Genomic DNA, 12,465 nt, shown 5'->3' with positions numbered 1-12,465 from the left:
AGCAGCTCGGCAGCGCAGGTCTGCCGAGGCTAGTGTTTTCCAGACTCTCTCTGACCAAGCAGTTTCTGCAAAGACAAACGTCGTTCCAAGATTTTCCACCGTGACGGGTGTGCACTGTTTTTACGTGGCGCATCGACGCGTCACGGCTGTTTGTTTCAAGGAGCGCGAGCTTCTCGCGGTCGAAACAAACGAATTCTGTGAGCTCGAAACGATGGGAACAAGTCGACAGAAACGCCACAAAATTCACCGCGGTCGACCCCAGAAGGACCCCGCCATTTCCCCCCGGACACAGCTGGACGCTTCTGCAGAACATTCGCGCATTTGTCACGCAAAGGCTTCGCTTTTCCAGGGGCAACTTTGCGAAACTCAGAGGGAGACGCGCGTCCTGACCAAAAACACTCCTGGGTAACCTGTTCGTCTCTGTTTTCCTCGACCTGCGCGAGTCGAGGGAAACACAAACAAGTGGGTCGAGTGCCAGAGCACAGTCTGCAGACTTCCAGACTCAGCGGACTCCACGCTCCCCGCCGGCCTCCGCACACCGACCACCCTACATCGGCAACTCGTTCTGATTCTCCTCAACTTGCCGGTTGTCTTCCACATAAACTTGCTGGCTTCTTCGACTCGCGCGATCCTTCTCCGTGTTGATCTGACAGAAACAACCGAGAACCACGCTCCTAACTGCGTATGAACTGTGCCTTGCAAGTGTACTTCCTCCACACACGCAAACACGACAGCCGCCGTGGAAACGGGAAAACGCGCGTCGAACCTTGACGCGGTGTACATACACCTATCGTTGCGTTCGTAACATGCGGAGACAGTCGACCTCTCTCCGACCTCGAATGGCATACAGTTCTGTCCTCTCCGACTTTACACTGGAGTCGAACTTCCATCGGTGTCCACTTTTGCAACTCCGACTCCCTTGGGGATCACACACACATCGGCTGCTTGATACTCTCACAGGAAACTCGCCTTCCCAAAACTCGCTCAGTCTTCTGAGGAAGAAACAAACATTCCTGAAACATACGCACTGAAAACGAAATGCCGTGGCCACACTCCTTTCACCCTAAACGATATCTCCCACACACCTACACACATATATCGATATCCAAACGTAAATCAATACATATATATATGTACACATATATACATGTTTGTATACGACTGTATTTGTATATCTGTCTATACGAACGAAAGGAGGGAGCCACGGTCGCAAAATTCAAAACGCTAAACCCCCCACCTCAGATCCACGATCCACGAATGCGTCGTCACAGCTCGAGTGTTTTTCCGGTCAGATGTGCTTACGAAAGTCCAGTCGAAGATGAAGTCGTACTGATATCCCTCTCTAAAAAACAAGTCTTTGAACAGGCGTCGCAAGTATGCGTAGTCAGGACGATCCTCGAAGCGCAGGGACCGGCAGTAATTCAAGTAGGTGATGAACTCGACTGCAGAAACAAGTGAAAGAAGACAGACAAAAACTGCGCAGATACCTCCTTGAAGGGTGGGCGATCACCTGTGCAGTTCAACGGGAAACGGAAAAAAGCACGATCACCTCTTTCTTTCAACCGCTCTTCACGGCCGCTGCATCTCGAGCTCAGAACTCCACATACACGCACATACGCATACAGACGTACACCCAGAAAAAGTCTCCACAAAAGAAATCCTGTGTGTGCTCCGCTCTCCCTCTCTCTCTGCCGCGCGTCTTCTCACGACGGAGCCTGAACCGAGCAGATAAGGAAGTTCCTCATTTGTGCAAAAATGCAGTGTGGCGCAGCAAGTCTAAATCGCATTCTCTCGATGGAGAACACATCGACGCCGAATGGCTTGACAAAAACTACCGAAAACACTTACATGGGAAATGTTTGCACAAAATTTCGATGGGAGTAGACATTTTCTTCTCCATAATCTTGTCGTATTTGTCCTTCTTCGTCGTCGCCTTCAGACCCTGCCACGGAAGAGAACCTCTATTGAAGTACATGAGAACGTAACCGAGCGCCTCTAGGTCGTCTCGCCGACTCTGCTCGATCCCCAGGTGGGTGTTGATGGAAGCGTAACGCGCTGTGCCTGTTCCAGAAAGAAACAAAAAGAACTCTGGGATGTAACGTGCTTTGCACGTTGCAGGAAAAAGGAGACAGCAGTATCCCAGGGATGACAGTGTCTCCGTTTACTCTTCAATGCTATACAGTTCTAGATCCCGGACCATCTGTGCATGAACGCGCTCTGATTTGTACGTTCGACTGCTTTCGGATGTGAAGTACGCGTTATCAAAAATTTCACGTGTTGGAATCAGGGACAAAAGACAACTCGGGGTCACGCTAGTAGCGAATGTGCCTTCCTAAAGAACTCGTCGTGTGGAAGGAGCCACCTTCCGGTAAAAAGGAAAGCACGTCCGACAAGAGATACACGCCTGTGACGTAACGGACGGCCACTGGCACCAGAGTAGACGAAACAACCAGAGCCCAAGTCCGCCGTGTGCAGGAAAGCTTACCTGTTAGGTTCTTGCCTTCCCTGTATGGGATATGTTGCTGAGTCTTTGGGTCTCGATATTTCTTTGCCAAACCGAAATCGATGATGTAGACGACGGACATCTTCTTTCCACGGCCAATGAGGAAGTTGTCGGGTTTGATATCGCGATGGATGAAGTTCTTGCTATGGACAAACTCGATGCGGTTGAGCTGTACACGCAGAGGCGCACACAATCTCCAAACAATCGAGTTCCAAACTGCGGGCAATCTCGATAAACCCGGCACAAGTCGATTGCAGTTCACCAGTAACGTGAAGTATAACGCGGCTTTCTTCTCCCGGAACAGGAGCCGCGTGTACCGCAGCATGTCTACAAAGTTGCAGGGTCGTCATACGCTTCTACGCCTCCAGGGACGAGCTGTACGTACACCTAAACTTCTTCAGACGCACCTCCGGAGCGTCAGCGCGCTGCACCGTCTACACTTTCACGTTTTCTCCGGGAACCGGTAAAACAGTCGAACCCCCGTTATGCGACCGTCTCCACAGTCGTGTTGTCTCGCCAGATCACGGTACTTCCACATCGGCTACCTTCTGGGCGTGCACAGACTCAATTAGGAGCGGCAGTTCACCGTTAGAAGTACTGCGCGTGAACTGGGTTTCAAACGTCTGGTAGAACCGTCTGTTCAGCGGCAAGTAGGCTGCCGGGTCTCGAACGTTTGTTCAACTTGACACTTGCGGGGCAGTGAGAAAAAGCGTGTGCGTCAGAGGTCACTCACCATCTGGTCTGCGAGCATCAACACCGTCTTGAGAGAGAGTTTGCGATTGCAGATACTGAAAAGGTCCTCCAGAGAAGGGCCGAGAAGGTCGATAACCATAACATTGTAGTCTCCTTCGATGCCGTACCAGTGGACCATGGGAATCCCAATGCCGCCAGCCAGCAGTTTGTACAGCTTCGACTCATAGAGCAGCTGCGGGTGCTTCGACTTGATAGACTCCAACTTGATCGCCACCTCATCCCCCGTCAAAATGTTTGCACCTGCAATGGCAAACATCGCAGTCAAGCATTTGCCTCCAGTGTACGAGAAAGGAAACGTCACAAAAAGAAGTCAGCTTACAATGGGAACTCGCGAATCCACAATCCACCACATCCATGTTCTCTTGTATGAAAGTCGTCCATGTACGCGGTCTGTCGCTTCACAGAAGACACCCGTCACTGCGTTTTTCAGATTCGTTAGTCTGATCTCCGTTCCTCCATTTGACAATTGACCTGCCGTTTGCCACTCTCGCGAGTGATGTCTGTCTTCCGGTCTGTATTTCGAAAGAGCAACACGTTTCCTGTCGGTCTCGAGAGACCTTTCCACGCCCACCGTGAAACTGCTCTGAGGCACAGACCTTTCCACCTTGAGAGACACCTACCGATATAAATATCACCGAATGACCCGCTGCCGATCTTCCGACCAAGTCGGTACTTGCCTCCGACCCTGACCTCCATCCTTCGTGCTGCAATCAGGGCCGAATGCAAAAAGAAAGAGAGGTCACGCCGCCGACCGCCTGTCGCCTCAGCTCTGTCACACACGCACACAAGTTCGACATGTTGAGTCATCGCCACCATCGCCTCTGTCGAGGAAGAGGCACGTCAAGCAAGTCGCGAACAGTGCGAGAAAGACCGTTGCCGATTCAGAAACACTACATGCCTGTCCCCTGAGACTCCGTGAGAAAAAGCGGCGGAGATACTCTGTCCACAGCAGAGAACATAGAACGCAAATACAACCCACAGCTACGAGCATGGATGGGTCTGTAGGCAGTTCGTGGCAAAACGCATCAAAAAAAGTCGATACTTTGAGAGACTCCGAGGTGTCCGCGACACATCACCACTTTGCGAGTGTCTACACACAGGCGCACATCCAAAAAGGACAAGCGATGTCTACAGTAAAAATAGAAAGCGCCATCTCGAATATTGACGCGGAGACCGTGCAGGGAACATCACTGTTTCCGTCTAAGACGACGGCGAAAGACGGTACTGGACAAGGCCGAGGCACCCCTCGCACAGCCTCGAGGAGCGTCACTACAATAGCTTCCATGCAGAAAATAATCCTCGTCGCTTCTGGAAACCGCGTGAGCCCCCAGTGTATGGTGTGCAGCGCGGAGGCTGTGCCTGGAAGCTGTCGAAATCGTCAGTCCCATCCCGCTGTGGTTCTCGCATTCGACGGAACTTGAAAGACCTACGAGTCGCGACGCGCGACAGGGCGGCTTCGCCCGTTCGCCGAGGGGGGTCACAATCCCCGCTGCCAGCAGCAGCGTTTCCTCGACAAAGTTCTGACACGGAAAACGAGGACCGTCTCTGTCTCCCAGAAGCCGCGCGTGGGCACCCAAGTGCAGTAGTGTACGTGTAGGCGGGGTGACGATGGATTCTTGCCTCGCTCGTGAAAGTCCGCTCGCGGAGGGTGCGTGCTGTGAGTTCGCTGTCAATGTGGAGCGTTCCTCATCAAGAGCGGGCAATGGGTGAGCAGAGAAACGTCAAAGCAGACAAACTTTTGGCAGCACGAAAAAACACGGAGAGAAGTCCACCGGGAGGCGGACAGCAGAGAAAGCGGGTGTTTGCGCCAAGGCGGCGGGACACAAGGTGCATGCGGGACGGCCACGAAACCAGCAGTCCGTGGGGGTTGAGAGTTCGACAGAAAGAGTTCTCGAGAGGAAGAGTCACGAGAGGATGGGAGAGAAGAAGTGAAGAACGACGGGCGACAAGTTGCACAACAGGTGGGCGATGAAGAACTGGGGGGACGTGCCCTTCGCTGTCGCATGCGGGACGGAAGAAACGTCTGCTAGTTAGTTGAGGAGAGAAAAGGGCGTCCCGAACGCGACACGCAAAGGAAATCACTGATGAGACGAAAGACGCGATACTTGCAGACGGGTGGCAACGCATAGAAAGGGCGCTCTGCAGGGGCAGCCGAACGGGAAGAGTGGGAAGCGGACAGAAGAAACGGCTTCTACCGCTGACTTTGTTCCTTTGGTTAGCTACAGAGAAAAGGCGGGGAATGAAGCAAAACGAGGATGCGTGTGCAGCCAAGCAACTGAGGTTCGATACCCCGAGAAACGCGCGCGCCACTTGCTTCAAGGAAAACGATCTCGGCAGTCTGCATTCGAGAAACAGAACCAGGACAACCCCAACGCGAGGGCACGCCGCGAATGTCGGCGCGAATTTCGACGCTGAACTGGATTTGTGACAGCACCAGCTCATTGACGACAGCATTCCCCGGAAAGAGACTGGGGGAAATATGTGTCATTCACTGAGGAGAAGGACCGAATGGAGTAGGGCAAGGCGCGCCTGCCAAGTGTTTGCCGACGAGATGGAGCGTTCACGAGAGTTACGTACGAGAAAAAGGAAATTCGCATAGTGGACGAGAAAAAGCCATCCCCGCTGCCGGCATGATTTTCTCGCCGAATCGCTCAGAATGCAACGAAGTCGTTCCGAAATCCGCAGCTGCAGCAGCTGCAGCACGACGAACAGCAGACACCTCTTCCGCCTCCTCCATCCAACACAGCAGAAAATCAGTGACGATTTTTTGGGGGCATCTCTTTTTCGCGGTCCACAACACGACGCCTGGTTCGCTCCTCAGCAGTTACTCGCTGCCCAGGCATAGCCGACACAGCCAGCAAATTACAAAAAAGGGAAGTTCCCCTCTATCAAGCGCAACGTTGTTTTCGTTGTTGCGGGCGACCACAAAAAAGCGGGAGGAGGACCGCGGCAGCGTGACGGGGGCAACCCCCGTCGTGTGAAACACCGACGCCTGCCTGCGCGCGACTCTACCAATGCGCTGCTAGCAGAGAAGAAGCATCTCGGAACAATGCCTGCACCAAGCCTTCGCTTGAAGAAGAACGTGAGGTAAAGGACCAGGTGGCGCAGCGCTTCCTTGTCGTGCGCAGGATTGTCCAGTTCTTCTCTTCTGAGCTGCAAAGGAGTTCACGTTCAAACGGCCTACAGTCTGCAGTCAACGTGTCCAATCGGACGTCTCCAGCGAACAGCGAACGAAAACCTTTTGTCACGCGCTTCCAGAGACCGCGGGACGCCCAGCTTATTGGTCTTCTCTGCTTAGTGTCTGGGGTGGAACGGCGATGCTGTTCCCCTGCAGCGGGCGTAGGCTATTCTTTGCAATCCATTTAGACATTTTCTTCCTTTCCCGGAAGGAAGGGTTGGACAAGCTGCACCAGTATTTCTTTTCTGTTGCATTAATTTGCTTTTCTGCTACGGTACAGCAAATTTCCAGCGGCAACCGATTGCCAGGCACCGCCCCTTCACGCCGTTCTGTGTAGATTTCGGCCCACAGCGAATCCACAACAAAGCGTCTTTTGTGGTGAGAGGATCGGGACACGCCAAACTGTGACTTTCCGCTTCAAAACAGCTGAATGAGGATGCCCGTCTCCGCACGCAAAAGTAGAGCCATATTTGGTAGCGTTCAACCGCTGTGGCTAATTGCAGTCGTCGACTGTCAGGTACGAGACACTGGCTGTCCATCGAAAGGCGAGGTCAGACGCTTTGCTGTGGCCAGCGGCGTACTTCCCAGGGAGAGAGTGGCTGTGGTACATGCCAACTGTCACGTTTTCAACGCGAGAAAGATACCACACACGGGGAAAAGTATGCCGCGCCCGCAGGCGAAGCATATCGCTTCGGAATACTAGAAGCAAGGATGGAGGGCAGCGTTAAGACGTGAGGTAAAAACCGGGTCATTAGATTCTCTCGGGGAAAGTAGAAGACCGTGTTCCGATTGACGAAGGACGGCAAACAGGATTCACAGCAGACAGAGTGGGAGGTCAGTCGCTGACGGGCCACCCAGCTGAGTAAGCGTTCCAGTGACGCTCCAGCGGAGCCGTGATCACTATGGTAGAAGAAATGCGGTTTACGTGTAGAGTTTTAGCGATCGATGTTCGACACAGCGGTAGTACTGCCACTCATGTAACTGTTTGGAGCAGGTCTAGTCTGGCCCGGTCCCCTCAAGTTCCTAGAATTCAGATGAACAGGTTCGCTGGGGTCTTCTGCGTCTGGACAGGGTAAATGGAAAAATCACGGTACACAGATGTACAGGGGGTGCTCGAAACAACTCCCTGGTCTCCAGCCACATCTTGTCTCTTACGTGGCAATACACGCACAATGAATTACAAGTGTCGCATTCACGTCCACTGCATAGCCGATAAAATACATACCGTGTCGTTGGGTGCAGTGATTATACCACCACCAGTACGTTGTGTGGAGCTTTGATGTGGGTTACACTCGCTCACTATTAGCTATGTGCGAAAAGAAGCGGAACACGACAAAGCTGCTAGTTGGGGCGGTCATCGTTCGATCAGCGAAGTCGGTCTTGACATTGGGAAATCCGGAAATCATCCTGGGTCACCGTAAATGTCTCGCGTGTGGAACTTACCTATAGCGGCAGCGATTCCAACTCATGACTAACAAGTGGCACAACTACGTGAACTGGGAACGAGCCAGTCTTCATCTTATCGACCTCTTGCGCTAGGGACGCATCAATCATACTACGGATTTGAACCGACTACGCAGGGTGGGATTGTCTTCTGTTCAAAGATTTGAACATACTTCCTTCATAATTTCAAGAATGCAAATGAAATCTGGTTCCCTTGCTTGTCAGTTCACGAAATTCACTGTTCTATCGTAACACTTGGGCGGCTGCAAATGTCTTGTCTGCCGACCGCGAAACGACGCATCAGACACTTAACAGCAGCAGCGTCCTGGCTGCCGCGGCTATCCTGCCACGCCATTCCAAAGAATTCTTTAACATCTTAATACTGGTAACCTCTTGGCTTCGGCGGTGCAGGCAAAAGGAAAGCCCAGATCTACAAGTGGTTCTTTTGAAGAGCCAGGGAAGCCGTAAGTGTGCCGTGGCATCATCGGGTCTTGGTCTGTGCAGCGTAACGAAGAGGGCCCTGGAGATCGGATGCTTGTTGTGAGCATCGATTTGTTGATCGAGTGACACTCGTAAGTGCTGTCCAGTGACATCGACTGTAGTTTAGACGGAACAGTCACTTTTACATCAAGAGTTGTCGGCTGCATTTGCTGTGGAGCATTGTCGCGAATTGGTACAGCTTTATCCTGAAAGCAGAGTGAAACAAGTAAACCAGATATCTGACTCAAACAGTGGCATTTTGTGCAGAGACATGCTGCCTTCCATTTTTTGTTATTTCAGGGATCCACATTAGCACTGTGACTCAGCCTCATTATCTTTACTACTGAAGGCCCACGGTCTTGTAGTTACAGATGCTGGCATGCTATAATCCCTTTTAAAAGTATATGTACTTAACAGGTATATCCGTAGTAGTGTGACATCTCAACTTAGTGTCTGTGACTGCACTTCGGCGGGAAGTCTGCAAGTTAGAAGTGTAGTGATGCGACTCCTCTCGCACTATGAGGTTCCACCCTAAAGGCTGGAATACGCCCTGTCTGAGCACAAATGTCACACCTCAAACTGTCGGTGTAAGGCACAGTGCTCAGGAATGTCTCTGCTCTAGGCTCACCACATCGATGCTTTCTTTGTTTCCTCCATGCGGAAGACTCGAGTTCGGCAACCCGTCCACCGAGAGAGCAGGAAGACCACAAAGCTCCTCTGCCGACAACGACCCTCTTAACCACCTGTGTTTTAACGCTTGATGCGCCTGCGAGACAAGGCGTCCCATAAAAATAGAAACAAGTTCGACAGTTTCTTTTGTGGTACATACTGGTTTTTCTTTGGTTCTCCACTATAAACGATACTGGAGGCATCTGAAGACCGAACTGCCGTGGCTACTTACGTTAAGACGCTTATACGGTTGAACCTGAAGCAAGTCCAGAAGAAATTTCCAGGCTCCTGCGGACACCGTTGACCTGAGGAAACAAACAAACAGGGGGCGGATGAACCGAATGGCCGTGAGACTCCATTGTTCGCTCTGAGGATTAGACGCGCAATCGTCGCATTAAATCCGATTTCACTTTTTTGCTGTCGGAGAGAAACAGTCTTCAGATGAATGCACTAAATAAAGCAAGGGGAAGTACGAAGGTATATGTTGGACAGTGACACAACTACTCCCGAAGCCATGGTCTCCGTTGTTGACGGCACATACGATCAGTTGGTTATGTTGAGCATACACACGGAAACTCGACAGAAGTGTGTCCGAATGCTTCATCGATTGTCAGATGAATCGACCTACTTTGGTGACGAGGGATGAATGCTTAGCCTCCGTTCTATTATCTGCTGGTACAACGTGGTCAGCTCCATAGAGCAGAAAGCGGAGCAGCCAAACAAAACTGCAAATCCTAGAACACCTACGCTCCACATGTCAGCCTGAGCAGGTATCGAACATAGCGTTTCGAATGTTGTCCAGCAAAACCTCCAGAAGCCAGAAATCAATCATTCAGTCCTACAGCTGAATAATGGGGAAAATAACATCGATTTTGGAAAGCAGTGCCTCGAAAAAATTTACTTGTTGTCGATTGAAAAATACAGGGGTTATACTTTAAGTGATCCTGTGTTTTACTCGTGGTCTTGTGTCTCTCCCTCTCTTGTCTCCGAAATTTTGCTAGGCGCACCTGGGTATCATATGGCCGCTGCTGTAGCATTTCTGGGGGCAAGTAGAAGTCGCTGCCACAAAGAGAGAGACTCCGATGAAACCTTCCTGACCTGAAGAGTTTTGAGACAAGAAAAAAGAATTTTTCGCATGGATGACAATGGCTGCGGGTACTGGGCAGGCGTGCAGTACTGGATCCTGGTCTCACGTATTCGACAGACAGTCGACTTACATCTTCTTAGCCAACCCAAAGTCCGAAATTTTGATATCCAGGGTATTTCCGTCATCCTTTGCGATAAGGATATTTTCTGGCTGCAGCGCAACGAGAAAGAGTGCGCAGAACAGTGAGCGGTGTAAAGATGACGCTTGAATTTCAGCCGAGGGCATTCAGAGATGGCTGCAAAATTTGTTGTAGAGTAGCGAAATCGTTAAAATATCTGAAACAAGAACGCTCCTGCACATGTACACTGACAGACACTTACTTTAATATCCCGGTGTATGATACCCCGTTCGTGGAGAAATGCTAGTCCGTGGCACTGCAGAGACAAACGCAAAATCATTCCATATATTGGCGTTGCAAAATAATCGTAGAGTTCATCCGGACATAGTCCTCATGGTCCATCTAATAAGCGCTAACTTGGCTGGAGGAATTGGTCCAAGACATGGAGGACGAGAAACTTTGTGACGTCTTACGATTTTGAAGATGATGCTTCGGGCTTGGTTCTCATCAAGAGCACCATGCCGGTTCAGATAATCTGCCAGGTCCCCGCCTCCACAGAAATCCAGCACTAGTGCAATGCGCCAAATGCATCGCATTCGACTATCATCGGTGCTCTGGAAACTCTGTTCAATGACTGTGGTTGATGGTCCGGATGACGGCAGTGGTGGTTGGGTATCTGACACAGGAACGCCGGTTGCTCGTGGCATAGATGACGTTGGCAAGTTGTCGAACGGGAAAGAGTTTGGTTCGCCTCTGCTCCTGGATGTTTGAGACAAACAGATTCTTTCCTTGTACGAGTCAACTAGACGGACCAAACAGCTATGCGATTGGCCAAGTTCTTGCATTATGGAGATCTCTTCCTCGATGCGACGCAGTGTTCGAGAATCCCAAGTCCAACAGGACATGACTTTCATGGCGTAGCGCTCGCTCGGGTCTTCGACCCTCACGCATTCATAAACCGTTGAAAACTGGCCGCTGAAACCACGCAAGAAAAACACACCATAAAATCGTTGACCGGGGGTCATGACTGAAGCAAACCCACGCGGAAGCCGGCAGTGTAAGTTCGGGACCTCGAAGCTGAGAACTTACCTGCCCAAAACACGAAGAGGACGGTATTTTCCGTCGAAGCCCCGTAAGCCTCTTCGCTCCATGTCCCATCCCCTGCCTCGGACTCCCGAGCAGCCTGAACGGAACACAGACGGACCCTAACAACCGGCGCGGCGGTCAGTTGTCAGAGTCTGCAAGTACTGGCGTGTCAGTCGCATTTGATCCTTCGGACAGACCAAATATGAAATTTTTTTCCGTGTTATTTGGAGATTCGCTTGTCGTGGCGGCCTACCTGCTTGTTGGTTGCCCATATTGCCTATTTAAAACGCTGAAGAGGTGAGGGTAAGTTAGTCCGATTGACTAGTTGAGGCAAGGTCAACCCTCCTATGAACCCAGGAGAGGCCTTCACTGCGTAGAGCTGCCCAGTCCCTTGGAGACGAAACTCTACAGACGAACTTCAAAAAAGTAGGAAACCTAAAAGGAAATGTTACAAGGAAGTGCGACGCAGGACAACGGGGCCAGCCACATGACAAGTTGCATGCCACTGAAGCGGAAGACAGTCGCAAGACAGCCCCGGGCATCCGGAAGCGGGGAAGGGGTTGGGGGGTTCGCAGACACATGTGAAGAGGGAAAGTAACTAGCATCGATCGCGGATCAATGCCTATGGTCGCGTCCATCTAAAAACAGCTAGTCCCTCTACCGATAGGTTTGTAAATTCGTTTCATGAAATCCGAAGACTGAGGTTCACAAGGATGATCGGTGGTCGTCTTAGACCGGCTAGTTGCTTTTGTGTGACGACTCTACCGCCAAGACAGGAGAAATTTCACGAGTGCCCGCCCGCCTCCGGAAACTAATACGACAGGACTTAAAAAGGGAATAGTTTTTTTAAAGGCAAAGAGCTTTCCTTGTCCAGAGATTGTGCTTTAAAGGATGCCACACGAACAGCAGTACTCATTATACTGTGTCGTGGGAAGTACTTGACTAACGTATCTTCCGGCGCCATCAGCAGGGTGAGCTACGCTTCAAGTCCGCAGAGGAAGAAGTCACATGGACAGTGTGCTTGATCGGTGACACGCTTAACTTGCACTCTCAGCATCTACGACCACTCACCCTTTTCCAAAAATGTGATTGCTCTCTGCAGCCGCCACCCAATGTCTACATTCGGTGAAGGGATTTCCTCCCAGTGA

At 51.2% G+C, this 12,465-nt stretch overlaps 2 protein-coding genes across 2 annotated transcripts; both read right to left on the bottom strand.

The window, feature by feature from the left end:
• Nucleotides 1-47: 47 nt before the first annotated feature.
• Nucleotides 48-6,145, bottom strand: TGME49_240640 (casein kinase I). The gene is made up of 7 exons (XM_018780609.1): nucleotides 4,687-6,145; nucleotides 3,877-4,025; nucleotides 3,237-3,496; nucleotides 2,486-2,672; nucleotides 1,849-2,061; nucleotides 1,303-1,442; nucleotides 48-646 (listed from the first exon to the last, which is right to left on the bottom strand). Exons 2-7 carry the CDS (start codon nucleotides 3,950-3,952, stop codon nucleotides 548-550), a joined length of 975 nt encoding a protein of 324 aa, XP_018637608.1. The 5' UTR covers nucleotides 3,953-4,025; nucleotides 4,687-6,145; the 3' UTR covers nucleotides 48-547.
• A 1,174-nt stretch (nucleotides 6,146-7,319) lies between these two features.
• Nucleotides 7,320-11,769, bottom strand: TGME49_240630 (ULK kinase). The gene is made up of 10 exons (XM_002366641.2): nucleotides 11,571-11,769; nucleotides 11,321-11,414; nucleotides 10,705-11,206; nucleotides 10,494-10,547; nucleotides 10,244-10,323; nucleotides 10,034-10,124; nucleotides 9,655-9,788; nucleotides 9,259-9,331; nucleotides 8,986-9,123; nucleotides 7,320-8,563 (listed from the first exon to the last, which is right to left on the bottom strand). The coding sequence occupies exons 1-10, from the start codon at nucleotides 11,587-11,589 to the stop codon at nucleotides 8,246-8,248; spliced, it is 1,503 nt and encodes a 500-aa protein (XP_002366682.1). The 5' UTR covers nucleotides 11,590-11,769; the 3' UTR covers nucleotides 7,320-8,245.
• Nucleotides 11,770-12,465: the final 696 nt, after the last annotated feature.

This window comes from Toxoplasma gondii, chromosome VI (genome assembly GCF_000006565.2).
Source record: "Toxoplasma gondii ME49 chromosome VI, whole genome shotgun sequence".
NCBI classification, from domain to species: domain Eukaryota; phylum Apicomplexa; class Conoidasida; order Eucoccidiorida; family Sarcocystidae; genus Toxoplasma; species Toxoplasma gondii.
This window is presented reverse-complemented; position numbering and strand designations above follow the sequence as displayed.

Bases quoted from the DNA above. Each gene is read 5' to 3' on its own strand.
- TGME49_240640 (XM_018780609.1), bottom strand. From the start codon at position 3,952: ATGGAGGTCAGGGTCGGAGGCAAGTACCGACTTGGTCGGAAGATCGGC. The intron at 3,497-3,876 runs GTAGGTGTCTCT...TTGCCATTGCAG, and splicing joins ATTCGGTGATATTTATATCG to GTGCAAACATTTTGACGGGG. The intron at 1,443-1,848 runs GTAAGTGTTTTC...TTGTTTCTGCAG, and splicing joins TTTGTGCAAACATTTCCCAT to TCGAGTTCATCACCTACTTG.
- TGME49_240630 (XM_002366641.2), bottom strand. The intron at 10,324-10,493 runs GTAAGTGTCTGT...GTTGCGCTGCAG, and splicing joins TCATACACCGGGATATTAAA to CCAGAAAATATCCTTATCGC. The intron at 9,332-9,654 runs GTAGGTCGATTC...TTGTTTCCTCAG, and splicing joins ATTCATCCCTCGTCACCAAA to GTCAACGGTGTCCGCAGGAG.